The sequence below is a fragment of the Setaria italica genome, chromosome V, assembly GCF_000263155.2.
Source record: "Setaria italica strain Yugu1 chromosome V, Setaria_italica_v2.0, whole genome shotgun sequence".
Lineage (NCBI taxonomy): Eukaryota > Viridiplantae > Streptophyta > Magnoliopsida > Poales > Poaceae > Setaria > Setaria italica.
The window spans coordinates 4,470,809-4,498,581 of record NC_028454.1 but is presented as its reverse complement, the minus strand read 5'-3'; the positions used below and the strand labels follow the sequence as shown (position 1 = coordinate 4,498,581).

The 27,773-nt window shown below is 47.9% G+C and overlaps 1 protein-coding gene and 1 long non-coding RNA gene across 3 annotated transcripts; one reads left to right on the top strand and one right to left on the bottom strand.

The window, feature by feature from the left end:
• Positions 1-289: 289 nt before the first annotated feature.
• Positions 290-19,353, bottom strand: LOC105914359. Its single transcript, XR_002677847.1, has 3 exons — positions 19,129-19,353; positions 931-1,159; positions 290-744 (listed from the first exon to the last, which is right to left on the bottom strand). It is a non-coding gene; the product is annotated as an uncharacterized LOC105914359 (long non-coding RNA).
• A 411-nt stretch (positions 19,354-19,764) lies between these two features.
• On the top strand, positions 19,765-27,245 carry LOC101767063 (probable U3 small nucleolar RNA-associated protein 7). Of its 2 annotated transcripts, none has more exons than XM_004967691.3 (8): positions 19,765-20,208; positions 20,311-20,376; positions 20,506-20,595; positions 21,603-21,735; positions 22,043-22,161; positions 24,455-24,522; positions 25,085-25,133; positions 25,839-27,245. In XM_004967691.3, the coding sequence occupies exons 1-8, from the start codon at positions 20,194-20,196 to the stop codon at positions 26,859-26,861; spliced, it is 1,563 nt and encodes a 520-aa protein (XP_004967748.1). In that variant the 5' UTR covers positions 19,765-20,193; the 3' UTR covers positions 26,862-27,245. The 2 variants fall into 2 exon arrangements, with proteins under 2 accessions (XP_004967748.1, XP_004967747.1); XM_004967690.3 differs by having other exon boundaries at positions 20,308-20,376.
• Positions 27,246-27,773: the final 528 nt, after the last annotated feature.

The following is a 27,773-nucleotide window of genomic DNA, read 5'->3' as shown; positions in this document are numbered from 1 at the left end:
CACCCGTGTCGGCCACATCCGATAAGCTCACTTGAATTTTTCGGCGGAGCTATCCTGTCGTCTTTTTACGCAGCCTCACCATGAAGTACAGCCCTGATTATGACCCACCTCCCTCCCTCCCACGTCAGATCTCAGTTACGTTTAGGTAACAGACTTGCACATCAGAGTGCCTGCCCACCCCCTTGCGATGACAACTCATATTCGTCTCGCTTTTTAGCTTCGTATTATGTAAGGACTTTTGTAAATCGTCTACGTCTAATACTCCTAATTAGTATCTAAACATTCGATGTGACGGGTGCTAAAAATAAGTCAGTCGAAGAAAACGGGACCTAGATGCCTAACATCTGTCGGCAGCCTCGCTCACAGAGACGAGAGACACCTTTTACATCCAGTCGAACTGGCAGAGCAGACGTGCATGCTATGCACACCTTTTACTTTCAGCGAAACAAAGTAAATGAGTTCCTAGTGAAACAAACGAATGCAGCAGAGTAAGGTAAAACCAACTAGGGAGGTGCAGCAGTCTCCAAGGTCGGAATAGTTGAAACCCGCCGGCGTAGACACGTGTGGCCAGGAACTGCCGCTAGCTGCCGCTGCCGCTTCCTGAATTAATTGAAGCAATCAGTTTGTGCTCACCACACACGTTCTTGAGCTTTCCCTGATCTCGTCGAGTTGCTCGCATCTTATAGCTTTAAGTTGGCCATCGCACCTCCAGCTTCTTCATCAATCACCGTAGTGCACCCGACCCTGCATCATCATCACATATAGAATACAGCTCTGGTTCAGCTAGTGCTAATTAACTAGAAGTGTGCCTTTTGTTTAAAAAAAAACTAGTAGTGCGCCCGTATCCATGATGCTAATTTTAGTGTTTCTTTAACTTGGGAGGAATAACTAAGGGTGCTTAACAAGTAACAAGAAGAGATGTGGGATTACCTTTACCTCCAGATGATCCTGCACCCGGCCTTCAGCAGTGTCTCCCATATCCACCCCACTGAAAGAACATATGTCATATCTTGAACACCAGAGATGCTGATGCCTACCACCCAGCCATCTACTTCAAAAACTGGTGAGCCGAACGCGCCCAGACCGTTGCCAAAGTCACCACTAATTAAATATTTGGACAATACTGCCCAAACCAGTGGCAGTAGGACCGACCTCCTTGCTGCAAGTATACATTCATGTAGTGCACGTTAGCTACTATCAATATGCATGCACTGTATGCCTCTGTGTGCGCGCACGTGTGTTAATTATCGTATGTGATTAACAGTAGCTGTTTTAGGATGGAAGCAACTTAGGTGACCAAGCCAAAATTGTTCCATACATCGTGATAGCCCCGCATGCCATGAGGATGCCCAAGTGTCACGAGAAAATCTCCAACTCTAATGTCATCGTACGAGAAATTGATAGCAGGATACGTAGAGAATTCAGGATTGGAAGGGGTATCTATGAGAAGCAATGCAACCTCCTTCTCTGTATTAACCCACACCGCTTTGGCACTAGCATCTCTCATGTCATGGAATGTGACGCCTACCTTTGTACCTCTAACCCATTCATTTAACAAGTGGCCACAGGTCATGACCACAAGCTTGTTCGCGGTGTTGACCACGATAAAACCGGTGCCACGTCCTTTGTTCTTCTTAGTTCTTGCGATGCACAGCCTTACCACGGACATGGCGTGTTCTTCTTCTATCCGCTTTGCATGAATGCTTTCAGGTGGGAGCTGGTCATAGTTCCTGCGGGTACGAGTATACTGGTGCGCCTTAATTTATTAGCAATGCCCAGGATATTATGTGCCATTATTAATTTAACTACTCCAGTGCAGTGAAAATATACTAGCTTGTATGTGTACATAGTACTAGAAGTACATCTGTACTACATGATGGGCATCATTTACTCTCTAGCCCAATAAACTGAGGGGCACTGCATAGACCTGATTGGATGGATGAGATGGGCAAGGTGTGAAGTACAGTGTATGTGTACATAGTACTAGAAATACATCTGTACTACATGATGGGCATCATATCCTCTCTCGCCCAATAAACTAGGGGCCACTGCGTAGACCTGATAGGCCTGATGTGATGGGCCATGTGTGGAGTACAGTGAATGTATACTAGACACATACATAGTACTGGAAGTACATTTGTAGTGTCTCCCATATCCACCCCACTGAAAGAACATATGTCATATCTTAGACTTAAGAGATGCTCATGCCTACCACCCGGCCATCTACTCCAAAAACTGGTGAGCCGCACGCGCCCGGACCGGTGCCAAAGTCACCACTAATTAAATATTTGGACAATATTGCCCAAACCAGTGGCAGTAGGACAGACCTCCTTGCTGCAAGTATACATTCATGTAGTGCACGTTAGCTACTATCAATATGCATGCACTGTACGCCTCTGTGCGCGCGCACGTGTGTTAATTATTCGTACATGATTAATAGTAGCTGTTTTAGGATGGAAGCAACTGAGGTGACCAAGCCGGAGTTGTTCCATACATCATGATAGCCCCGCATGCCATGAGGATGCCCAAGCGTCACGAGAAAATCTCCAACTCTATCATCATCGTACGAGAAATCGACAGCAGGATACGCAGAGAGTGTTGGAGGTATGACCTAGAGGCAATCATAGAGATGATGATATTACATTTGTATCCATGTTTTATATATTGTGTTCATTGAATATCCATTAAAGGCTACTTGAATTGATTTGCAATTATGTGAATTGTTAAAAAAACTCTTTACTTGTATGGTTATTCTAAAGTTGTCCCTAGTCGGAGTTCATATGAGGACACACATGAATATTAGACTAGCACATGTATTAGTTGATGACTATGTTTCACAAGTCATGGACATGGAGATGTTAAACTAACAATGTGGGCGCATGTGGAGACATGGGCTAGGACTGACCCAACACGAGAAGTAGTTCTCGCTTTACACAACAAGTACGCTTTATCCTTAGACCTGAGATTGTCGCATGTACTCGAGATGTGAATCGACTCACTTAGGGGCAATCAAACGCTACACCGTAACAGGGTAGTTATAAAGGTAGCTTTCGGGTTTGTCAGGAAGAATGCTGTGAGACATGGTCAATCAAGATGGAATTTACCCCTATCTGATTGAGAGTGATATCTCTGGGCCCCTCGAGTGATCGGATCCGAAAATGCATGACCATGCTACGTACGGTTAAGAGTTAACCTACAAAGGGATTCCGAATCACAGGATCGAGAAAGAGCGGTCGGCTTGGAGCTAGACCAAATATCGTGAGGCAAAGGGAATAGCATGTACATAATGTTGTGACGGTTCGTCTGATATGATCTTCGTGTGCGTATAGGAGTTGGCACGTCTTGCTAGAGGCCGCTACTAACTATTGGACCGAGTAGGAGTACTCGGGCCATGTCTATACGTATCCGAACCCATAGGTGTAACGACCTTGGTTGATTGGCCGAGTTAATCTTAATCCGGGTCCCTAATCCCTCTGTCTCAGCTCCCCTGAGCTTAAGCGCTCCAAAAACCGGTTCTTAGTCCCGACCCCTGAGAACCCAACCAAAACTGCCGGTTCCTTCTGAGTACCCAAAGGCAGTGTTCCTTTCAATCTTGGAGCTGTGGAACAACCGAGACTGACTGGTGGACCCGCAATCTTCTCCCCGGATCTCACGAGGCAGACGCGCCGAGCAGCATGCGCCCGCTTCAGAGCTTCCCCGCCGCGTGGCATGATCTCTCTGACACCCGCCGCTTCGCCCAGCCGCCGGCCGCGATAGGATGGATCCACGCGCCCTCCTCCCCAATCGTAGCGGAAGCCCCTCTGCAACCCTTTCTGCTTCTCCCCGTCTCGCTCGCGCCCTCGCCGGCCGCGCCAAGGTGCCCCGTCGCTGCCATGGCAGAGTTTTGCCGCTGCTGCGTCAGACCGCCTCGCGACCCGCGTCCATCATCTCACCGGATCCCCGGCTGTAAGACCCGATGCCTTCCGATTTTTCCGCCGCCTCTCCACAGTCGCGCCGCGCACGAGCTCACTCCACGACGATACCTCCCTCGCCAACCCCGACTTTGGCCGCGACAGCTCCTTTTCTCGCCCCACCAGTGACGTGCTTCGGCAATGCCGCTGTTTCGCGCTTGCTCGCGCCGCTGCTCGCCCTATCACTTCACCTGTTGCAACCTCGCTTGTAGCGCCTTTCCCCCTGTCACACCAGTCAAATCCGCCGCTCGACGCGACCAGGCTACGCTCACCTCCGCCAAATCTAAACCCCGGCAAAACCGCGCCTGCTCCGCCTTGTCTCCAGTGCCCAATGGCCGAAGACTCTATCTCCAAGGTCCTGTTCCGCCGCCCATCGCCGCTCAATCGCCATCATGGCAGCGCACCCCATCCTTTTCTTCCCGGTCTTCGTGCTGCTCGAAATCTCTCTCTTCCGCGCAGCTATAAAAAGGAATGCCAGAGTTCCACCGGACTTCCTTCGCCCTTGCTGTTTCACCTCCCCTACTCTGAGCGCACTTGAGCAATCCCGCTGAAATCTCGAAAAGTTCCCCTCTCCACTCAAGTCCGCTTCTCCCCAGTCCACCCAGCCGTCTGCTCCTTCGTGGTGTGCTAGAGCTTCTTTGTTGCCCACAAGAAGCTCCGCCGCCGCCGGAGCATTGTCCAACCTCGCCGCCGCCCAAGCCTTAGTGCTTAAGTCCTTCCACCCAAGTCTGCTCCTTCCCGACCCCAAGCTTCACCTATAAACCTGAAGGTAAGCTGCCGACCCCTTTACGATTCGCCTAGCCCCTTTTTCGCCTCGCTCGACCCTATCTGTTTCGCCGACCCTTATCATCTCGCCAAAGGGCTTGGCTGTATCCTTTTCCTTGACCCGAGGGTATCTGTGCAAAATATCGGGAACTCCCCGGTGTTAAGTCCGAGGACCACGACACAGTTATTTCTTAACTTTAAGGGTCAGATCCCAAGTTTTCCCCCATCCGACCCTTTTATCCTGTTCTCCACCAACTAAAGTGAACTTCCCCCACCTTTTCTGTAGCCTTGCTACAAGTGTCCGAGCTTTAACTTGCAAGTGTGTTGAAATAACCGTCTAAACACTAACTCCTGCATTTGCATTCGTGTAGAGTTACGTCTCGCTGACGGCGTCTACGAGCTACACCCGGCGCCCGAAGACAGAGCCGTAGCTGAGCTGCCAATCCCAGAAGCCGAAGCAGCCCCAGCTGAAGACTAGTTTCCCTCCTCTCCGCTTGAAGGCAAGCCCCGGATCATGAACCCATCTTTCCAAACTTGCGCATGCCTTCCTTCTCATGATTGTGCATTTACGTATAGGAGTTGTTTGCAACCATAGATGCATGCCATAGTTCCTTTGAAATGTACACTAGTCTGTTGGGTCGAGTAGTTGCAATGCTTAAATAGGAAGCGGTAAAAGCTGAGTGATTTCCTGTCACTCGCGAGTTATAGGAGTTGGTTGTTTTCTTCTGTTACAACTATAAGGACAATGGACGGGGCAGGGTTATGGTTAACTCTTTTGGTGGTCGGCTGATCGCCCCGTCTGTTTACTGAACCTGTTAAGGCCCGACAGTGGCGGTGTTCGTGATTAAGTGTTTGAAAGTACTAATCTCATACCCAATATGGGATATGGAAGCCTAATACCCGATTGAACCTAAACGTGAGCGGTCGCTCCACTGTCCTTGGAACGAAGTTCCCCTACGGCTGCACGTGGTGGCAAGTGTGGTCGCAGAACGACAGAGGCTGGGTCTGTGGAACCTTGCACCAAAGGAAGTGGACCCGACACGGGTTAGGGAACTGATGGTGCGCGGATATCGTGAGGTTAGGTTCATCATGCATGGTTAAGGAACTCGAATCGATTCGTCTACCTCTCACAGTTTGAGACTGCTTGATCATAATGCTACACTGAGTAATGAAGGAGTCTGATGATGACATGGTCTTGATGATGAGCTTATATACATAAAATTGGATCTATGTTTGCTTAGTGTAAGTTGCCAACATAGACTGGTAAATGAACTTAGAATCTGAGCTAAAACTTTGAAAGCAAGGACCTAACATAGTCGCTTTTGGCAAACAAAACACCTCAGCCAAAGAGCCTTGCATGTCTAGCCGTGGTGGAATAGTTTCTCTCACCGGTCGGTTAAGTCTTGTTGAGCTTAGAAGCTCAGCCTTGTTGTGGCTTCTCTTTTCAGGTGAAGTTGCAGCTTCAGAGCTTGCTGCTGGCACTTGCCGCCCCAGCTCCCTCCGGGTTGGACGATCGAGTGGGATCCTTCCTCGGACGGTGGGGAATGGGATCATTGATGTCCTGGCTGGCCTCACCAGGGATATCCGACCCCAACGAGTAGCTTCCGCTTGTTTCTAACTTCTGTTGTTTCTTTCAACCTTTGTAAACTTGTTAACAACTTGTTAATCAAATTATGGATCTGTTGTATTCTCTGGAACCACTCACCTTCGTGTGAGCTATGCTAACTCGATCCTATTAAGTGGTTAAATCGGATGAAATCCAACGGTACTGTGGTGGATCCACTTCGGATTTGCTTAGTTAAACATGATTTAGTCGCATGACACGCGACGCTCATGCCTAACCGAGTAAACACGAAGTGCCATCGGATTTCATCCGATTTAACCACTTGAACAGGACCGAATAACAGACCCACCCGAAGGTGAGCGGTTCCAGAGAATACAACAAGTCCACTAAGTTAAGCAAATTAACCATCTAGTTTGGTTATAAACCATCATCAGAGTTTACAAGGTTTGAAAGAAAACCACCGAAGATAAAACAACAAGCGGAAGCTATTTCGTCGGGGTCGGACATCCCTGGTGAGGCCAACCGAGGCCAACCGGGACGTCACTGATCCCTCTCCTCGCCGTCCGAGGAGGGATCCCACTCGACCGTCCAACCCGGAGGGAGTTGGGGCGGCCAAGTGCTAGCAGAAAGGGGCTCAGAAGCAGCAACTTTACCTGAAAAAGAAGAGCCACAACAAGGCTGAGCTACTAATTAAGCTCAACAAGACTTAACCGACAGGGAGCGCGCTAAACTACCTCTTCTAGACATGCAAGGGTTTTTTTGGCTGAGGGGTTTGTTTGCCAAAAGCGCTAAGGTAACCCTACTTTCAAGTTTTAGCTCCGGTTCTAAGTTCATTATCCGTTCTAAGTTTGTAACCTATTCTAAGCAATCATAGAACCAATCAAAGGTATATACAACATCAGCAAAACCATGTCATCATCAGATTCCTTATTTACTCAGGTGACATAGCGATCAAGCAGTCTCAAACTGTGAGAGGCAGACGAATTGATTCGAGTTTCTTAACCATGCATGGCGAACCTAATCTCACGACATCCGCGCACCACAAGGGCCGCTTCCCGTGTCGGTCGTCCCCATCAATTCCCAGGCGCGTGTCAGGTCCAAACTTCCCTTGGCATGCAATGCTCCACAGTCCCGGCCTCTGCCGTACTGTGACCGCACTTGCACCCACATGATGCACCATGGGAACCTCGTTCCAGGGACAGCAGGGGTATAAGCCACGCCCTAGTTCAATCAGGTACTAGGCTTCCCCATCCCATTCTAGGTATGAGATTAGTACTTTCAAACACTTGATCACAAACACCACCACTGTCGGGCCTTAGCATTTTTCATAGACAGACGGGGCGATCAGCCGACCACCAAAGAGTTACCCAAAACCCTGCCCCGTCCATCGTCCTTATAGTTGTGACAGAAGAGTAAACATCCAACTCCTACAACTCGCGAGTGACAGGGAATCACTCGGCTTTTACCGTTTCCTATTTAAGCAAGCATCTACTCGGTCCAACAGCTAGTGTTCAGATCACGGAAGCTAAGTTATGCATCTAGGGTTCCAAACAACTCCTATACGTAAATGCACAAGCATGTTAAAGAAGGCATGCGCAAGTCTGGTAAAACATAGGGGGATTCATGCATCCGGGGCTTGCCTTCGAGCAAAGAGGAAGGGAACTGCTCGACTTCTGGGGCAGCTTCGGCTTCTGGGGGCAAAAGCTCAGCTACACCGTCGTCTTCTGGCGCCGGGTGCAGCTCGTAGTAGCCGTCGGCGAGACGCAGCTCTACACAAATGCAATGCATTGGTTAGCATAGACGGTTATTTCAACAGCAAAACTTGCAAGTCTGAGCCCAGAAACTTGCGACAAGTTACAGGAGGGTGGGGAGGTTCAAAGGAGTTGATGGAGATCAAGAGGTAAGGGTCGGAGGGGAAAAAACTTATGATCTGACCCTTAATCTAGAGGGTTTGATGTACTAGGGGTCCTCAGACTCAACGCTGAAAGGTCCCCAAGTTTTACACATACACCCTCAGTTCAAAGAAAAAGATACAGTCGAGCCCTCAGGCGAGGCGGAGAAGGGTCGGCGGAACAGACAGGGTCGGGCGAGATGGAACCAGGGTCGGGCGGATAAGAGGAGTCGGGCGAAGCGAACAAGGGTCGGCAGCCTACCTTCGTCTTACAGAGGAGGCTTGGGCGGAAGAACTAAGGGCTTGGGATGGCGGCGAGAAAGTCCGGCGGCGGCGGTGCTTCTTGTGGATCACAAGCAAGCTCTTGGGCAGCACTGAAAGCAGTGGCTGGCGAATCAGGGAAATCGGTGGTGCTTGAGCACAGAGGAGAGTTCCTCAGACTTAGGTGGTGGCGCTGTGAGTTCGAACAGGGAGCAAGAGAGATGGCAGCTAGGGCAGAGGGAAAACTCCGGCAGGACTTCTGCATTCCCTTTTATAGCTGCGCGGGAGTGAGAAGGGGGAGCGGCGCGAAGGCCGGGGAAGAAGCGATGGAGTGCTCTGCCCGGGCGGCGATTGAGCGACGAGGGCGGTGAAGAAGGACTTCGGGGATGACGCCGGCGGTCATTGGGCCCTGACGTCAGGGCGGCGCAGGCGCGGGTTTGCTGGTGGTTGAGATTTGGCGGAGGCGGGCGTCGTCGTGCGGTGGATCTGATGGAAGTGACCGGGAAAACAGCACTAGGATCGAGGGCGCACAGGTGAGAAGACAGGCGGCTGCGGGCGCGCGGGCGAGCGCGGAGCAACAGATTGTCGGAGCGGCTTCTGACAGGGCGGAAAAAAGGAGCTGTCGCTGCCGCGGTTTGGGTTGGCGAAGGAGGAATCGTCGTGTAGCAAAGACCGGGGCAGCGCGTCTGTGGCGAGGTGACAGAAAAGACGGGCGGCATCAGGCTCTGCGGCCGGGATCTGGCGATGTGATGATGGGCGCGGGCGGCGAGGTACTGCAGAAAGGGTTGCAGAGGGGCTTCTGCCGCGATTGGGGAAGGGGGCGCGAGAATCCATCTTGTCGCGGGCCGGAGACGAGGCGGAGCGGCGGACGTCAGAGGAGTTGAGCCACGCGGCGGGGAAAAACTGAAGCGGGCATGCAACTCGAGTGCGCCTGTCACGGGAGATCTAGGGGAAAAGATCTAGTGGGCCCACCGGTCAGTCTCGGTGGTCCACTGCTCGAACTGGAGGGCAATGCTGCGGGATGGCTTAGGAAGATCCGACGGGGGTTGAGGGTCGGCGGGGTCGGAACTGGAAAGACCACGGCGAGGGGTCGGATCGCAGGGGTTGAAAGAGCTGGAGGTTGAACACTTAGGCTTGGAAAAACTAAGACAGGTGATCAGGGGCTCGTATTAAGATTGACGCGTAGGATTTTTGTCCGAGGCCGTCACAGGCACATCGAGTTAACTTGATTAAGGCATGAGGATCGCACGTCAGGCGACTTAACCGTGCTTTAGTTAAGTTAATCAGAGGTGGTTCCGCCATACTTTGCATCAATGCTTCCGGGATGCAACTGGTCATAGTTCCTGCAGGTACGAGTATACTGGCGCGCCTTAATTAATTAGCAATGCCCAGGATATTGTAAATGTGCCATTATTAATTTAACTACTCCAGTGCAGTGAAAATATACTAGCTTGTATGTGTACATAGTACTAGAAGTACATCTGTAGTGTCTCCCATATCCACCCCACTGAAAGAACATATGTCATATCTTGGACTCCAGAGATGATCATCCCTACCACCCGGCCATCTACTCCAAAAATAGGTGAGCCGCACGCGCCCGGACCTGTGACAAAGTCACCACTAATTAAATATTTGGACAATACTGCCCAAACCAGTGGCAGTAGGACCGACCTCCTTGCTGCAAGTATACATTCATGTAGTGCACGTTAGCTACTATCAATATGCATGCACTGTGTGCGCACACGTGTGTCAATTATTCTTACGTGATTAACAGTAGCTGTTTTAGGATGGAAGAAAGTTTGGTGACCAAACCGAAATTGTTCCATACATCGTGATAGCTCCGCATGCCATGCGGATGCCCAAGTGTCACGAGAAAATCTCCAACTCCAACGTCATCGTACGAGAAATCGATAGCAAGATACGCAGAGAGTTCAGGATTGGAAGAGGTATCTATGAGAAGTAATGCAACCTCCTTCTCTATATTAACCCACACCGCTTCGGCACTAGCATCTCTCATGTCATGGAATGTGACGCCTACCTTTGTGCCCCTAACCCATTCATTTAACGGGTGGCCATAGGTCATGACCAAAAGCTTGTTCGCGGTGTTGACCACGATAAGACCGGTGCCACGTCCTTTATTCTAATTAGTTCTTGTGATGCACAGCCTTACCACGGACATGGCGTGTTCTTCGTCTATCCTCTTTGCATGAATGCTTTCGAGTGGCAGCTGGTCATAGTTTCTGCGGTTACAAAGCCTTAATTAATTAGCAATGCCCAGGATATTGTAAATGTGCCATTATTAATTTAACTACTCCAGTGTAGTGAAAATATACTAGCTTCTATGTGGACATAGTACTAGAAGTACATCTGTACTACATGTGGGCATCATATACTCTCTAGCCCAATAAACTGAGGGGCACTGCATAGACCTGATGGGCTGGATGTGATGGGCCATGGGTGGAGTACAGTATATGTGTACATAATACTAGAAATACATCTGTACTACATGATGGGCATCATATCCTCTCTTGCCCAACTAACTGGGGGCACTGCGTAGACCTGATGGGCTTGATGTGATGGGCCATGTGTGGAGTACAGTGAACGTATACTATACACATATATAGTACTAGAAGTACATCTGTAGTGTCTCCCAAATCCAACCCATTGAAAGAACATATGTCATATCTTGGACTCCAGAGACGCTCATGCCTACCACCTGGCCATCTACTCCAAAAACTGGTCAGCCGCACGCGCCCGGACCGGTGCCAAAGTCACCACCAATTAAATATTTGGACAATACTGCCCAAACCAGTGCCAGTAGAACCGACCTCCTTACTGCAAGTATACATTCATGTAGTGCACGTTAGCTACTATCAATATGCATGCACTGTGTGCGCGCACGTGTGTTAATCATTCGTACGTGATTAACAGTAGCTGTTTTAGGATGGAAGCAACTTAGGTGACCACGCCGAAATTGCTCCATACATCGTGATAGCCCCGCATGCCATGAGGCTGCCCAAGCGTCACCAGAAAATCTCCAACTCTAACGTCATCGTACGAGAAATCGACAGCAGGATACGCAGAGAGTTCAGGATTGGAAGAGGTATCTATGAGAAGCAATGCAACCTCCTTCTCTGTATTAACCCACACCGCTTCGGCACTAGCATCTCCCATGTCATGGAATGTGATGCATTCCTTTGTGCCCCTAACCCATTCATTTAACGAGTGGCCACAGGTCATGACCACAAGCTTGTTCGCGGTGTTGACCACGACAAAACCGGTGCCACGTCCTTTGTTCTTCTTTGTTCTTGCGATGCACAGCCTTACCACGGACATGGCGTGTTCTTCTTCTATCCTCTTTGCACGAATGCTTCCGGGTGGCAGCTGGTCATAGTTCCTACGGGTACGAGTATACTGACGCGCCTTAATTAATTAGCAATGCCCAGGATATTGTAAATGTGCCATTATTAATTTAACTACTCCAGTGCCGTGAAAATATACGAGCTTGTATGTGTACATAGTACTAGAAGTACATCTGTACTACATGATGGGCATATACTCTCTAGCCCAAAAAATTGAGGGGCACTGCATAGACCTGATGGGGTGGATGTGATGGGCCATGTGTGGAGTACAGTGTATGTGTACATAGTACGAGAAATACATCTGTACTACATGATGGGCACCATATCCTCTCTCGCCCAATAAACAGGGGGGGCACTGCATTGACCTGATGGGCACTATGTGATGAGTCATGTGTGGAGTACAGTGAACGTATACTAGACACATACATAGTACTACAAGTACATCTGTTGTGTCTCCCATATCCACCCCACTGAAAGAAACATATGTCATATCTTGGACTCCAGAGATCATCATGCCTACCACCCAGCCATCTACTCCAAAAACTGATGAGCCGCACGCGCCCGGACCGGTGGCAAAGTCACCACTAATTAGATATTAGGACAATACTGCCCAAACCAGTGGCAGTAGGACCGACCTCCTTGCTGCAAGTATACATTCATGTAGTTGCACGTTAGCAAATATCAATATGCATGCACTGTACGCCTCTGTGTGCGCGCACGTGTGTTAATTATTCGTACGTGATTAACAGTAGCTGTTTTAGGATGGAAGCAACTTAGGTGACCAAGCCGAAATTGTTCCATACATCGTGATAGCCCCGCATGCCATGAGGATGCCCAAGCGTCACGAGAAAACCTCCAACTCCAACGTCATCGTACGAGAAATCGACAGCAGGATACGCAGAGAGTTCAGGATTGGAAGAGGTATCTATGAGAAGCAATGCAACCTCCTTCTCTATATTAACCCACACAGCTTCGACACTAGCATCTCCTATGTCATGGAATATGACGCCTACCTTTGTGCCCCTAACCCATTCATTTAACGGGTGGCCACAGGTTATCACCACAAGCTTGTTCGTGGTGTTGACCACGATAAAACCGGTGCCACGTCCTTTGTTCCTCTTAGTTCTTGCGATGCACAGCCTTACCACGGACATGGCGTCTTCTTCTTCTATCTTCTTTGCATGAATGCTTCCGGGTGGCAGCTGGTCATAGTTCCTACGGGTACGAGTATACTGGCGCGCCTTAATTAATTAGCAATGCTAGGATATTGTAAATGAGCCGTTATTAATTTTACTACTCCAGTGCAGTGAAAATATACGAGCTTGTATGTGTACACAGTACTAAAAGTACATCTGTACTACATGATGGGCATCATATACTCTCTAGCCCAAAAAATTGAGGGGCACTGTATAGATCTGATGGGCTGGATGTGATGGGCCGTGTGTGGAGTACAGTGTATGTGTACATAGTACGAGAAATACATCTGTACTACATGATGGGCACCATATCCTCTCTCGCCCAATAAACTGGGGGGCACTGCGTCGACTTGATGGGCTTCATATGATGGGCCATGTGTGGAGTACAGTGAACGTATACTAGACACATACATAGTACTAGAAGTAAATCTGTAGTGTCTCCCATATCCACCCCACTGAAAGAAACATATGTCATATCTTGGACTCCAGAGATGATCATGCCTACCACCCGGCCATCTACTCCAAAAACTGGTGAGCCGCACGCGCCCAGACCGGTGCCAAAGTCACCACTAATTAAATATTTGGACAATACTGCTCAAACCAGTGGCAGTACGACCGACCTCCTTGCTGCAAGTATACATTCATGTAGTGCACGTTAGCAAATATCAATATGCATGCAATGTACGCCTCTGTGTGCGCGCACGTGTGTTGATTATTCGTACGTGATTAACAGTATCTGTTTTAGGATGGAAACAACTTAGGTGGCCAAGCCGAAATTATTCCATACATCGTGAGCCCCGCATGCCATAAGGATGCCCAAGCGTCACGAGAAAATCTCCAACTCCAACGTCATCGTACGAGAAATCAACAGCAGGATACGCAGAGAGTTCAGGATTAGAAGAGGTATCTATGAGAAGCAATGCAACCTCCTTCTCTGTATTAACCCACACCGCTTCGGCACTAGCATCTCCCATGTCATGGAATGTGATGCATTCCTTTGTGCTTCTAACCCATTCATTTAACGGGTGGCCACAGGTCATGACCACAAGCTTGTTCGCGGTGTTGACCACGACAAAACCGGTGCCACGTCCTTTGTTCTTCTTAGTTCTTGCGATGCACAGCCTTACAACGGACATGGCGTGTTCTTCTTCTATCCTCTTTGCATGAATGCTTCCGGGTGGCAGCTGGTCATAGCTCCTGTGGGTACGAGTATACTGGCGCGCCTTAATTAATTAGCAATGCCCACGATATTGTAAAATGTGCCATTATTAATTTAACTACTCCATTGCAGTGAAAATATACGAGCTTGTATGTGTACATAGTACTAGAAGTACATCTGTACTACATGATGGGCATCATATACTCTCTAGCCCAATAAACTGAGGGGCACTGCATAGACTTGATGGGCTGGATGTGATGGGTCATGTGTGGAGTACAGTGTATGTGTACATAGTACTAGAAATACATCTGTATTACATGATGGGCATCATATCCTCTCTAGCCCAATAAAATGGGGGGGGGGCACTGCGTCGACCTGATTGGCTTGATGTGATGGGTCATGTGTGGAGTAAAATTAACCTATACAAGACACATACATAGTACTAGAAGTACATCTGTAGTGTCTACCGTATCCACCCCACTGAAAGAACATATGTCATATCTTGGACGTCAGAGATGGTCATGAATACCACTCGGCCATCTACTGCAAAAACTGGTGAGCCGCACGTGCCCGGATCGGTGCCAAAGTCACCACCAATTAAATATTTGGACAATACTGCCCAAACCAGTGGTAGTAGGACCGACCTCCTTGCTGCAAGTATACATTCATGTAGTGCACGTTAGCTACTATCAATATGCATGCACTGTGTGCGCACACGTGTGTTAATTATTCGTACGTGATCAACAGTAGCTGTTCTAGGATGGAAGAAAGTTAGGTGACCAAGCCGAAATTGTTCCATACATCGTGATAGCTCCGCATGCCATGCGGATGCCCAAGCGTCAGGAGAAAATCTCCAACTCTAACGTCATCGTACGAGAAATCGACAGCAGGATACGCAGAGAGTTCAGGATTGGAAGAGGTATCTATGAGAAGCAATGCAACCTCCTTCTCTGTATTAACCCACACCGCTTCGGTACTAGCATCTCCCATGTCATGGAATATGACGCCTACCTTTGTGCCCCTAACCCATTCATTTAACGGGTGGCCACAGGTCATGACCACAAGCTTGTTCGCGGTGTTGACCACGATAAAACCGGTGCCACGTCCTTTGTTCTTCTTTGTTCTTGCGATGCACAGCCTTACCACGGACATGGCGTCTTCTTCTTCTATCTTCTTTGCATGAATGCTTCCGGGTGGCAGCTGGTCATAGTTCCTACGGGTACGAGTATACTGGCGCGCCTTAATTAATTAGCAATGCTAGGATATTGTAAATGTGCCATTATTAATTTAACTACTCCAGTGCAGTGAAAATATACGAGCTTGAATGTGTACATAGTACTATAAGTACATCTGTACTACATGATGGGCATCATATACTCTCTAGCCCAAAAAATTGAGGGGCACTGCATAGACCTGACGGGCTGGATGTGATGGGCCAGGTGTGGAGCACAGTGTATGTGTACATAGTACGAGAAATACATCTGTACTACATGATGGGCACCATATCCTCTCTCGCCCAATAAACTGGGGGGCACTGTGTCGACCTTATGGGTTGATGTGTTGGGCCATGTGTGGAGTACAGTGAACGTATACTAGACAAATACATAGTACTAGAAGTACATCTGTAGTGTCTCCCATATCCACCCCACTGAAAGAACATATGTCATATCTTGGACTCCAGAGATGATCATGCCTACCACCCGGCCATCTACTCCAAAAACTGGTGAGCCGCACGCGCCCGGACCGGTGGCAAAGTCACCACTAATTAAATATTTGGACAATACTGATCAAACCAGTGGCAGTAGGACCGACCTCCTTGCTGCAAGTATACATCCATGTAGTGCACGTTAGCAAATATCAACATGCATGCACTGTACGCCTCTGTGTGCGCGCGCGTGTGTTAATTATTCGTACGTGATTAACAGTAGCTGTTTCAGGATAGAAGAAACTTAGGTGACCAAGCCAAAATTGTTCCATACCGTGATAGCCCCGCATGTCATGAGGATGCCCAAGCGTCACGAGAAAATCTCCAACTCCAACGTCATCGTACGAGAAATCGACAGCAGGATACGCAGAGAGTTCAGGATTAGAAGAGGTATCTATGAGAAGCAATGCAACCTCCTTCTCTGTATTAACCCACACCGCTTCGGCACTAGCATCTCCCATGTCATGGAATGTGACGCCTACCTTTGTGCCCCTAACCCATTCCCATTCATTTAACGGGTGGCCACAGGTCATCACCACAAGCTTGTTCGCGGTGTTGACCACGATAAAACCGGTGCCACGTCCTTTGTTCTTCTTACTTCTTGCGATGCACAGCCTTACCACGGTACTGCGTCGACCTGATGGGCTTGATGTGATGGGCCATGTGTGGAGTACAGTGAACGTATACTAGACACATACATAGTACTAGAAGTACATCTGTAGTGTCTCCCATATCCACCCCACTGAAAGAAACATATGTCATATCTTGGACTCCAGAGATGATCATGCCTACCACCCGGCCATCTACTCCAAAAACTGGTGAGCCGCACGCGCCCGGACCGGTGGCAAAGTCACCACTAGTTAAATATTTGGACAATACTGCCCAAACCAGTGGCAGTAGGACCGACCTCCTTGCTGCAAGTATACATTCATGTAGTGCACGTTAGCTACTATCAATATGCATGCACTGTACGCCTCTGTGTGCGCGCACGTGTGTTAATTATTCGTACGTGATTAACAGTAGCTGTTTTAGGATGGAAGCAACTTAGGTGACTAAGCCGAAATTGTTCCATACATCGTGATAGCCTCGCATGCCATGAGGATGCCCAAGCGTCACGAGAAAATCTCCAACTCCAACGTCATCGTACGAGAAATCGACAGCAGGATACGCAGAGAGTTCAGGATTAGAAGAGGTATCTATGAGAAGCAATGCAACCTCCTTCTCTGTATTAACCCACACCGCTTCGGCACTGGCATCTCCCATGTCATGGAATGTGACGCCTACCTTTGTGCCCCTAACCCATTCATTTAACGGGTGGCCACAGGTCATCACCACAAGCTTGTTCGCGGTGTTGACCACGATAAAACCGGTGCCACGTCCTTTGTTCTTCTTACTTCTTGCGATGTAAAGCCTTACCACGGACATGGCGTGTTCTTCTTCTATCCTCTTTGCATTAATGCTATCGAGCTGAAAATATACTAGGTTGTATGTGTATATAGTACTAGAAGTACATCTGTACTACATGATGGGCATCGTATACTCTCTAGCCCAATAAACTGGGGGCACTGCGTAGACCTGATGGGCTGGATATGATAGGACATGTATTTAGCCCAACTCTAACATCATCGTACGAGAAATAGACAGTAGGATACTCAGAGAGTTCGAGATTGGAGAGGTACTTATGAGAAGCAATGCAACCTCCTTCTCTGTATTAACCCACATCGCTTCGGCACTAGAATCTCTCCTGTCATAGAATGTGACGCCTACCTTTGTGCCCTTAACCCATTCATTTAACGAGTAGCCACAAGTCATGACCACAAGCTTGTTTGCGGTGTTGACCACGATAAAACCAATGCCAAGTCCTTTGTTCTTCTTAGTTCTTGGGATGCACAGCCTTACCACGGACATGGTGTGTTCTTCTATCCTCTTTGCATGAATGCTTTCAGGTGGCAGCTGGTCGTAGTTCCTACGGGTACGAGTATATTGGCGCGCCTTAATTAATTAGCAATGCCCAGGATATTGTAAATGTGTCATTATTAATTTAACTACTCCAGTGCAGTGAAAATATACTACTTGTATGTGTACATAGTACTAGAAGTACATCTGTACTACATGATGGGCATCATATACTCTCTAGCCCAATAAACTAGGGGGCACTGCGTAGACCTGATGGGCTGGATGTGATGAGCCATGTGTGGAGTACAGTAAAAATATACTAGCTTGTATGTGTACATAGTACTAGAATTATATCTGTATTATATGATGGGCATCATATACTCTCGAGTCCAATAAACTGGGAGGCACTACGTAGACCTGGTGGGCTGGATGTGATGGGTCATGTGTTTCGCTAGAGAAGGTGGAAAGAGTGCACACCACAGAAAAGGGCCTCCAAGACGTGCGGCTTGTTCAGGGACCTCGTAAGCACGTGCACCCAGAATGAACCCAACCCATGGAGGTCAGCAAGCAGCTAGTCAGCTAATAGCTAGAGTGGTAATCAACTCAACTCCAGTAGCAGATCGATGTCACAAAATTTGAATTTCTATCATGCCTGACCCACAGATTAAGTCGACTACACATGCAATTAAGCCGAGCGGGACTATTAGACGAGCAAGGTCGATCGAGATGAACAAATAGCATGGCCTCGCTGTTCAACAAGGAAGCTAACTCTCTAAGAAATCACACAAACCAACCTATACGGTCGACTGGTAGTAGTCATTCGCAAACAGCCAACCCAATCGATTGATAGATGGAACTAAGCACACTAGATGGATGCACACAGACTGGATGATATGGAGTTATGCTATTTGTAGTTGACAACAAAATATATCAATCCATGGATTAGGAGTTCAGAGTCCAATCAACTGGAGAAAAATCAGTCACTTCCAGGAGCAGAAGAACAACACAGTTCAGAGTTCAATCAACCGGAGAATAATCAGAACAAACCACGCGCGCAAGCACATCCAGTAGGAGAACAAGCCACGCGCACAATCACATCCAGTAGAAACAAGCCACGCGCACAACATACTATATATATCCAGACCTGTTAGTACTAGCGCAGGTACTCGTCAATCTAGGGTCCGGCGGCCGGGTCACTTAGCTTCGTTGCTTGGATGGATTCAAAATTATTCAACTAGAGCAGGCAGGCGAAGGAATCCAAACGCATGCATCGACGATGGCGCGGCAGGCAGCGGCTAGCGGAGGAAGCAAACCAGAAATGCAAGCAGCAGTTGCGTTTGCAAGGGACGGGATGGGATGATGGCGATGGGTGCACGCACCTCACGTCGTGCTCCGTCAGCGCATCGGGGGAGGAGTGGGGGCGGGGGCAGTGACGCGGCCGCAGCGCCACCGGAGGCGCGCGGCCGCAGGGCCCGGCGGTGGAGCTCCTCGGCCGGGGCGGCGGCCGCCGGACGGCGAAGCGCAGGTGGCAGCAGCAAGGCGGGCGGCGGCTCGAGGAGAGAAGGAGCAGGTTAGGGTTGAGAGAGAAGGGAACGCATCGGACGGATGAGGATGCACGCACGAATGTCAAACAGTGGAAGCCACGGGCTTCCGGAAACCGGATACGATTGGCGGAAGGCCGAGCACTACTAGGCCCACAGCTAGCTTCTTGTTTCGTTTTCGATGTGAATTTTTCATCCTGATCCATCCGAGTGGAACGGCCACTGCAGCGGATATGGCCCGTTAGCTCGTTAGCGAATATGGCCCGTTAGCTCGTTAGCGAATATGGCCGCTGTTATGGAGTCACCTAACATATCATCCAATTCCGACAGCCCACGATCAACAGTCGGCACTAATGCAGCCCAACTCCTCGTACGCTCAGCCTGGGCAGCCCAGCCCGTCGGGGAAGCATGGAAACAGCAAGCCCAGCCTGGGCAGCCCGTGAGTCTGTCTACGACCACGAAGGGAGAAAAACCCTACTACCGGTGCCACGTTTGGCGGCTCCATCCCCTGTAGGCCGTCGCTGCGAGTCCGGCCGCCCTCGTCGCCACCGGGCCGCCGTCCCGTCGAGAGCCGTCGCCGCTCCCTTCCCTCAACGGCTGCCGCCGCGCGAAGCTCTTCTCGACGACCGTCGCTGCTCTCTTCCCTCGACAGCTGACGCCGCTCTGAGCTCCCATCCCCGTCCTTGCCGCCGCCGTCCTTCCGTCCAGGGCCGCCGCCTAGCCCTCCTCGGCAGACATCGCCGCGCCCCTACCCTCGACGGGACGCTCGCGCGCCGCTGCTCCAAGCCGCCCCGCCCCCCTCCCGGCGGCGCCGCCCTTCCGAAAAGCAAACCGGAGAAGCTCCCCCAAACAGGCAGCGCTAGCTTGTCGGCCTGCTGCCGTCTTCTGCGTTGGGGCGTCGCCATGGCACCGGCGCGGGTGAATGCCGAAAATGTTTTTAAGAGATTCGCTTATTTTTCTCCCCATTCATGCGGCCATCTTATGCTTATCTATCATTCGCTGCATTAATGGCGCTAGCAGGACGCTGAGGACGAGCTGGAGATGAAGGTGGAGAAGTATGCGCGGGGGAAGGGTGCTGACTTGAAGGTAATCCGTTATTGTGCTCTTACAAGTGCTAATCATGCTACTTTGGAATCAATTTGTTGGGCCAGCTATGTTACTATCTTACTCTTGAAACTGCTCATTGACTTGTTTGGTTTTGGAATGGCTCCGTAGGCGCTTAAGGACAAGAAGTTGAAAGGCCAGCTCGTTGTCAAAGAGAAGCTCTATGGCCAGTCTGCGAAAGCTGCTGCAAAGGCTGAACAGGTCGCCCCTTTTTCTTGCATGCTTGTGAATTTCTTCAAAATGTCTACAAATTTATACTTGGATTGCAAAATATGCAACTTGGTGTCTCACTAGAATCTTAGGTGTCACTGTGAACGTTAGTTGGATGAGACAAGTAAGGGCCTGTTTGGATCCAAGTGCTAATGGATGAAGGTGCTAATGTTTAGCACCTATGCATTAGCACATCCAAACGGGAGGGCTAAACTTTAGCAACCCCCCCCCCCCCCCCCAAAAAAAAAAAAGTGTAAAAAAGCATTAGCTGGTGGGGAGGAGGTAATGGGTGCTAATGGCTTGTGAAAAGACCAAAAGGGGAGAGAGAAAGGTGGAAGGTGAGGAGATGAAGGGGTAAAAGTGAGTGACATTTCATGAACTTTAGCTCTATCCATTAGCCATGTCTCCAAAAGGGAGTGCTAATGGGTGGAAGTGCTAAACTTTAGCACTTACTAAACTTTGGCAATAGCATATCCAAACAGGCCCTAAATATGATACTGAAAACCTGCGACTTTTGTAGTTTGTTTTTGTACCACCCATTGACCCAACTGATGTTTAGCTGCTTCACAGGAATCTGATTTGGATGAACTGATGAAGTGAGTAGTTGCACATATAGGGCTAGCATTCTAAGTAGTATCTGAGCCGCTAAAGCATTACTGGAAAAAAGATAAAGCCTCAGGAAGATCTGTTTGTAGTTTTTTATGCATTGGCCTGAAAGTACTGTTGCTAAGTTTAAACATACTCGCTTTGGAGCACAATTTTTGTTGTCTTAGATCAGCTCCTAGCTCTTAGCCAATTGTGGCATGGACCATGGAATGCCTACTGTTTTGAATCCAGTCCTAGGGACTTTCTTGTATAACTTAAATATGTTTGTTAGAACAGCAATGAATTTCCTTAGTTTGACTTACTACTCTCATAACTTGATGGCTATACTTTTCAATTAGCTGTTGTTAATTTCAAAATTTGTCCTTTTCGGATTTCTTTTACTCCATTTGCAGTGGCTTATGCCTAGTGAGGAGGGTTTCTTAGAGCCTGATGGTTTGGAGAAGACATATAGATTTCCACAAGAATCGATTGTGAAGGAGGTGGATCTTTTGAGTTCAAGAAAACCATTCGATATGATCTTACCTGGTAAATTTGTTAACCGTTTTTAGTGTTCTATGAATTATTGCCAACATAATTTGTCTTTTGCTCTTATCAAATCCAGTTGCTAACTGTTTGATATTATTTCCTTGTTGATCCTACATGATCCTGTAGAATTAAAAAAATCCCTAATAGTTGTCTTTTGGTTCGCTAATGCTTCTACATAATAATGTACCAAATCCTACATGCATGTCCAGTTCCAATTGTGGTTGATCCAGAAATCTGTATGTTCTATATTAACTTTGGTGATTATGATCACTGAGGGCTATGGGCTACTGGCTCTTGTTTTTTGCAGTACTTGGTCCTTATACTATAGAGTACACATCAAATGGCCGCTACATGCTAGTAGGCGGACGTAAAGGTCATCTTGCTATGATGGATATGCTGCATATTGATCTCATCAAGGAATTTCAGGTCAATCCTTTTACTATTGAAGCATTTCCCTCTTGTGGCTTTGAACTTCCTCTTGAAAGTTCACGTTCTCATTCTGCTACTCTGCAAGAGTTGTTTTTTCTTTTAGTGTGGAATGATGCTAGAGAAGACTAAAACAATAATTAGTGATATGAGTGAAAGTCGAAAGATAAAGTATCCTAGAAATGGCTATTTTTTTATGTTGTCATAATTTTGAAATCTTTTTGGGTTGTGTGAAGGTGGAGTTCAAAGAACTTAATAGTTTGTAGTGGAGTAACTTGCACCATAATGCACGATATAAGAACTTGCAGGATGGCTGCAACTAGATCAAGGATCTTCACCAAGTTACTCAAAGTTCTTCAGAGTTTCTTTCTGTTATCCTCTACAGGTAAAAAAACAAACAAAAAACAAAACCCTTGCTGGCCTGCTCACGCAGTTGTTCTTAAGAGAGGTGCGCGACTGTAGCAAAATAGCAGCAGTGAACCAGCCAGTCCATATTCTTCCCCCTGCCTTGTCACATCCACGATGCAGCCTCCCTTGGCCTGATCAGATCAATGCTACACAGCCATTGCTCCTCTCATAGTGCTTTGTCCTTGCTTCCATTCAAGAGCAACTCCAACAAGGCCCCTACTCAAAAAGTAGGGGCCGAGAGGCAAAAACACAACTCTAGCAGGGTCTCTACTCGGGTCCCTAGAGTAGGGAGGCACCCAAATCCACCCTCCCAGCCCCATCTCCCACGGGTGGCTGGGGAGGCCCCTACTCAGTAGTTTTTTCTGTTTCGACTCGCACGCATCCGCTTCTTCTCCCCCATTTGCTTCTTCCTCGTGCGTCGCCGTCCTCCAGCCTCCACAAAGTCCTCCGGCCAGCTCCCTCCAGCCTCTATGTCGACGAATCCGTCGCCACCCCCATCCGATTTGCTTGCCGGCGGATCGATTCCGCCGCCACGGAGCCTGGGGTCCTGCCCCCGCCGCGGTGACCACTCCTCGCCCGGCTGCTCGCCTGGCCCGCGTGTCGCTTGCCGCTCCACTCTGCGTGCCTGGTCCATGCGTTGCTCGTCATCCATCCCGCGCGCCTAGCCCCATGCGTCGTGCGCTTGCTGGCCTCCAAGCGCCGCCAATCCCGACCCCATCGTCATCCTCGCCTGCATCCCGCTGTGGCTGGGCCTCGTGGCTGAAGAGGATCAGAGAGATGAGAGAGAAGTCGTACCTATGCCGGGGCCCACCCCGTCGTTGTCCTCGCCTGCATCCCGCCGTGGTTGGGCCGAGCTCGCCACCCTGAGCGCGTAGGCCGTGGTGCCCTCCACGGCCGCCCCCAGCTCGTCTGTCCCGAGCTCACCAGTTGGAGGCTGGCCATCCGAGCTATGCTATCCGGCAAAGGAGGAGCGACTCGTTTCTTTTGCTTTCAGAGGGAAGCCGCGGTCAATCGAGCGGAGGCGAGGGAGATCTGTGCGGGAGAGAAACAGAGGAGAGAAACGGAGATGTACGGAAAACAATAAAAAAATATAAGGAGAAAATAAGACACTGACATGTTGGTCCCGTTTGTCATAATGAAAGTAGGGGCTGTTGCTGGAGTGGAGAGTAAAAAACATGGATCCAGAAAGTAGGAGGAGCCCCTACTCAGAAAAGTAGGAGCTTCAAGTTGGGGCTATTGCTGGAGTTGCTCTTAGCTTGACAGTGGCACCACCCGGGAGGGGGAGGGAGGGGAGTATCCGAGTATCAAGGTGTTGTTACAATAGTTATGCTGGTGATTGATCAAGCTCCCATTTATCGCATTGGTAACTTCGTAAGCACTAAACTATCGATCTCGTCTGCTGGGTCAGCAATTAATTAGGCAACTTTAAAGAGTTATTTTTTTCTCGAACATAACTCTAAAGAGAGTTATCAAGATGCAGGTTCTACATGTGATGCAATTAGTAACTTACACTTGTATATTATGATATATATTTTCTTTTTTCATTTCATATACTTTGATTGGTTGCAGCTAAGTTTGGACCGACTTTGGTTATCGATTATCATAGTCCAGGCTGGTCATTTTCTTAGAACAGTAGGAAGTTATACGAGGCTCTTCCTCTATTTTATCATTTATGTTTTTGATCTGTGTTTTCTTTGATGAACACTATTATGTGGAGGGATGTTTGGCGGCCTTAGACTAATGGCACGTATCTATTTTTTTGTAAAAATATTTTCTGCATCACCCATTTTGGGTACTTCCTCCTGCCTTAAATCACAGCTGTTGCTAGACGTCTCTTTTCCGCTTCATGCATTACACTTCTCTTATCTGGTTTTTGTTTCTTCAGGTGAGGGAAACTGTTCGCGATGTGGCATTCTTACATAATGAGCAGCTGTATGCAGTCGCTCAAAAAAAGTAAGTTTTTGATTTTGTTTGAACCGTGTAACATGTTGTTTTTCTCATAATATATTAACATGTATGAAAAAAGGGATATTAAAATTGATGCACAACCTTTGCTTAGAGTCTCAGAAATAAGACTATACAAGTGCTTTAATTTGTTGATCAACCAGGCTATAAAGTCATTCAAAATGTTGCATTTTCCTCATAGAAATATCCTGGAGTCATATTATCTCATGCGAACAGCACTTGTGAAAAATAAGCCTATTTCTAGCAGTGCATTAGACTTCTAGTACATAATCTGAATGTTAATGACATAGGTAGGAGCAGCTGAGAATTGCCCTTTGAGTTTGGAGCTCTGAGTGCTTTGAATTACTTGTCTGCAACCGTTCGTGATTGCTTTACTGAGACATTGAACGGTTCTGTACATCAAAATGTTTATACTAGATAGATCAAGCAAAAGTTATATGCTTTGTCGATGCTTTATTCTTTGAGGCAGTTGTCTAAGGCTGTTGATCTTTGTTTCCTGTGTCATACTGTTAACATTTCATAGTTACTCATTGGAATATTTTTGAAACAGGTACCCTTACATATATAATCGACATGGTACAGAAATTCATTGTCTGAAGGTAAAGCACAGGCAGTTTCTTTTCTTGGAAAATGTTGTTGATAATTATGTTATTTTATTATTTACATTTTTCATTGAAAATTGTAGAAAAAAAGTAGAAAAGAATGTAAATGTTCCTGTTTTGTATGTTCATCTTATGATCGCACTAAACAGAAAATATGGCACTTGAGCTAATTGTGAAGTACATGCTCACTGGTTACTTAACACATGCACACTTCTATATTCAGTATTGCTGGGAAAATTAATTAACAGCACTGCAGATCACATGCTCTTGGAAAATACGTACTGTTGTCTGTGAGATTCACATGTGGCTATGGTCCACTTATCAGTTCAACATATAGTGAAGTTTTCATGAATGCAAACTGTTCAGTGGTAAAAATGCCTTGCATCCAGGACATATAATGAAGTGTTCATGAATGCAAACTGTTCAGTGGTAAAAATGCCTTGCATCGAGGAGATATCGTCACTTAATCAACTCAATACCCTTTTGTTTTCCTTTTTTATCCCACTGGGCCTTGAAATGGACTTATTAGATTGAATTTCTTTGGACTATGTTGTTTTGCAACCAGCATCAAATCAGTTTAGCAACATAGATTTTGAGAGATGTTTATCATCAGTCTGTCCTCAATGCATCGATTTGATATCTTCCTAAACTCAGTGAAGATGTATTCTTTTGTTAGTCTGATCTCTTCTCCTGTGTTGACAGGAACATGGCAAAGCGTTGAAACTCCAGTTTCTGACTAAACAATTCCTCTTGGCTTCAATAAACAGCTTTGGGCAGCTGCACTACCAAGATGTGAGCACTGGTGAGATGGTTGCAAATTATAGGACAGGTCTGGGGCGAACTGATGTTATGCGGGTCAATTCCTATAATGCTGTCATAGGCCTGGGGCATGCTGGTGGCAAAGTTACCATGTGGAAGCCAACAAGTGTGAAACCCCTTGTCACCATGCTGTGCCATCATGGCCCTGTGACTGCTGTTGCATTTGACAGGGGTGGTCATCTTATGGCAACGGCAGGTGTTGACAGGAAGATAAAAATCTGGGACCTGAGAAAGTATGAGGTTGTAAATTCTTATGCAGCACGTGCCCAATCCTTGGATTTTAGCCAGAAGGGGCTTTTGGCCTGCAGCAATGGATCTCTAGTAGAGATCTACAGGGATTTTGGTGGGCATGACTATAGGCTTTACATGAAGCACAGAATGATGAAGGGCTATCAGGTTGGGAAAGTTTTGTTCCGGCCCTACGAAGATATTCTGGGGATTGGGCACTCGATGGGCCTGTCATCCATCCTTGTTCCAGGATCTGGTGAGCCAAACTTTGATACCTTTGTTGCCAACCCCATGGAAACTACAAAGCAGAAGCGGGAGAAGGAGGTTCACGCTCTTATGGACAAGCTCCTGCCGGACACTATCATGCTTAATCCAAACTTGATAGCCACTGTAAGAGCTCCGAAGAAGAAAGAGAAGAAGACCAAGAAGGAGATTGAGGAAGAGATGGAAGAGGCTATTGAGGCTGCCAAGAACACTGAGCGCAAGAAGAAGACCAAGGGCAGGAGCAAGCCCAGCAAGCGGACCAGGAAGAAAGAGGAGGATGTTTTCAGAGCCAAGAGGCCCTTCTTGGATCAATCAAAGGAGGTCGATGGGCGACCTGACAAGAAGCAGCGTATAGGTGAAGATATGGAACTCCCAAAAGCCTTGCAGCGGTTTGCCAAAAAACCGCAGTCATGATCATGTTAACACAAAAGGCTGGGATTTCACAGTGGTTTGTTATGCATCGTTAGTGAACCTTAATCGTGTAGCTGGCCAGTATGTAAAATCTCTGCGTGAGGAATTGGTGCACATGAATGCGCCAAAATTTTGTTCTAAACGAAACTCTCTGTTCACGTAAGTGTACTGTTTTTTCTCATTCAGATAGTGAAGGTGACAATTCCTAGGTTTGTTCTTGGACCACCTAAGGCACTCTGAGCAGCGGCTAGGTTCCCTGTTGAGTACCGAAGAGAATCAGAACTTTGAAGCAGAAGCGCCTTTTATGCTGCGGCGAATGTATTGGGCAACTTTCTTGTAAGGTTTGGTTCTCCATGGTGTCCATGTTGGGAAAGCCTTGCTTGTGCACAATTGCAGTCAGCATTGTCTACTAGTTTGTGTGTGGTTAGCCCGCAAGAAAACGTGGAACGTGTAGCCACTAGCCGGCAGGGTTTGAACTAAAGGCATTTGTATTTGCTTCTCCCTCTCTTTTCAAGGCACCTGCTACCCCCTCTTTCTTTTAAGGCGTGCAAGTGCAAGGAACTATGCATACGAAGGTCCCGTTTGGTAGGGCTTCTCAAAGTGCTTCTCCACCGACTTTTGGTGAAGTCCTACCAAAGGGTCAATTTCAAAACAGCTTCACCATCAAAGTCGGGGAGAAGCCGCAAAACGGCTTACACTAGAGAGGAGAAGCCGAAAAAAGTGGCTTCACCGGCTTCTCCTCTCTCTCCAAGCATTAAGTGATCATAAAATTACATATATTGCTATTGAGAAGCTATTTTACCAAACGTTTTGCAAAACGGCTTCAACTTCATAAAAAAAGCCACTCCACCGAAGAAGCCGAAGCCGAAGCCATTTTATGAGAAGCCGAAGCTCTACCAAACGGGGCCAAAGTTT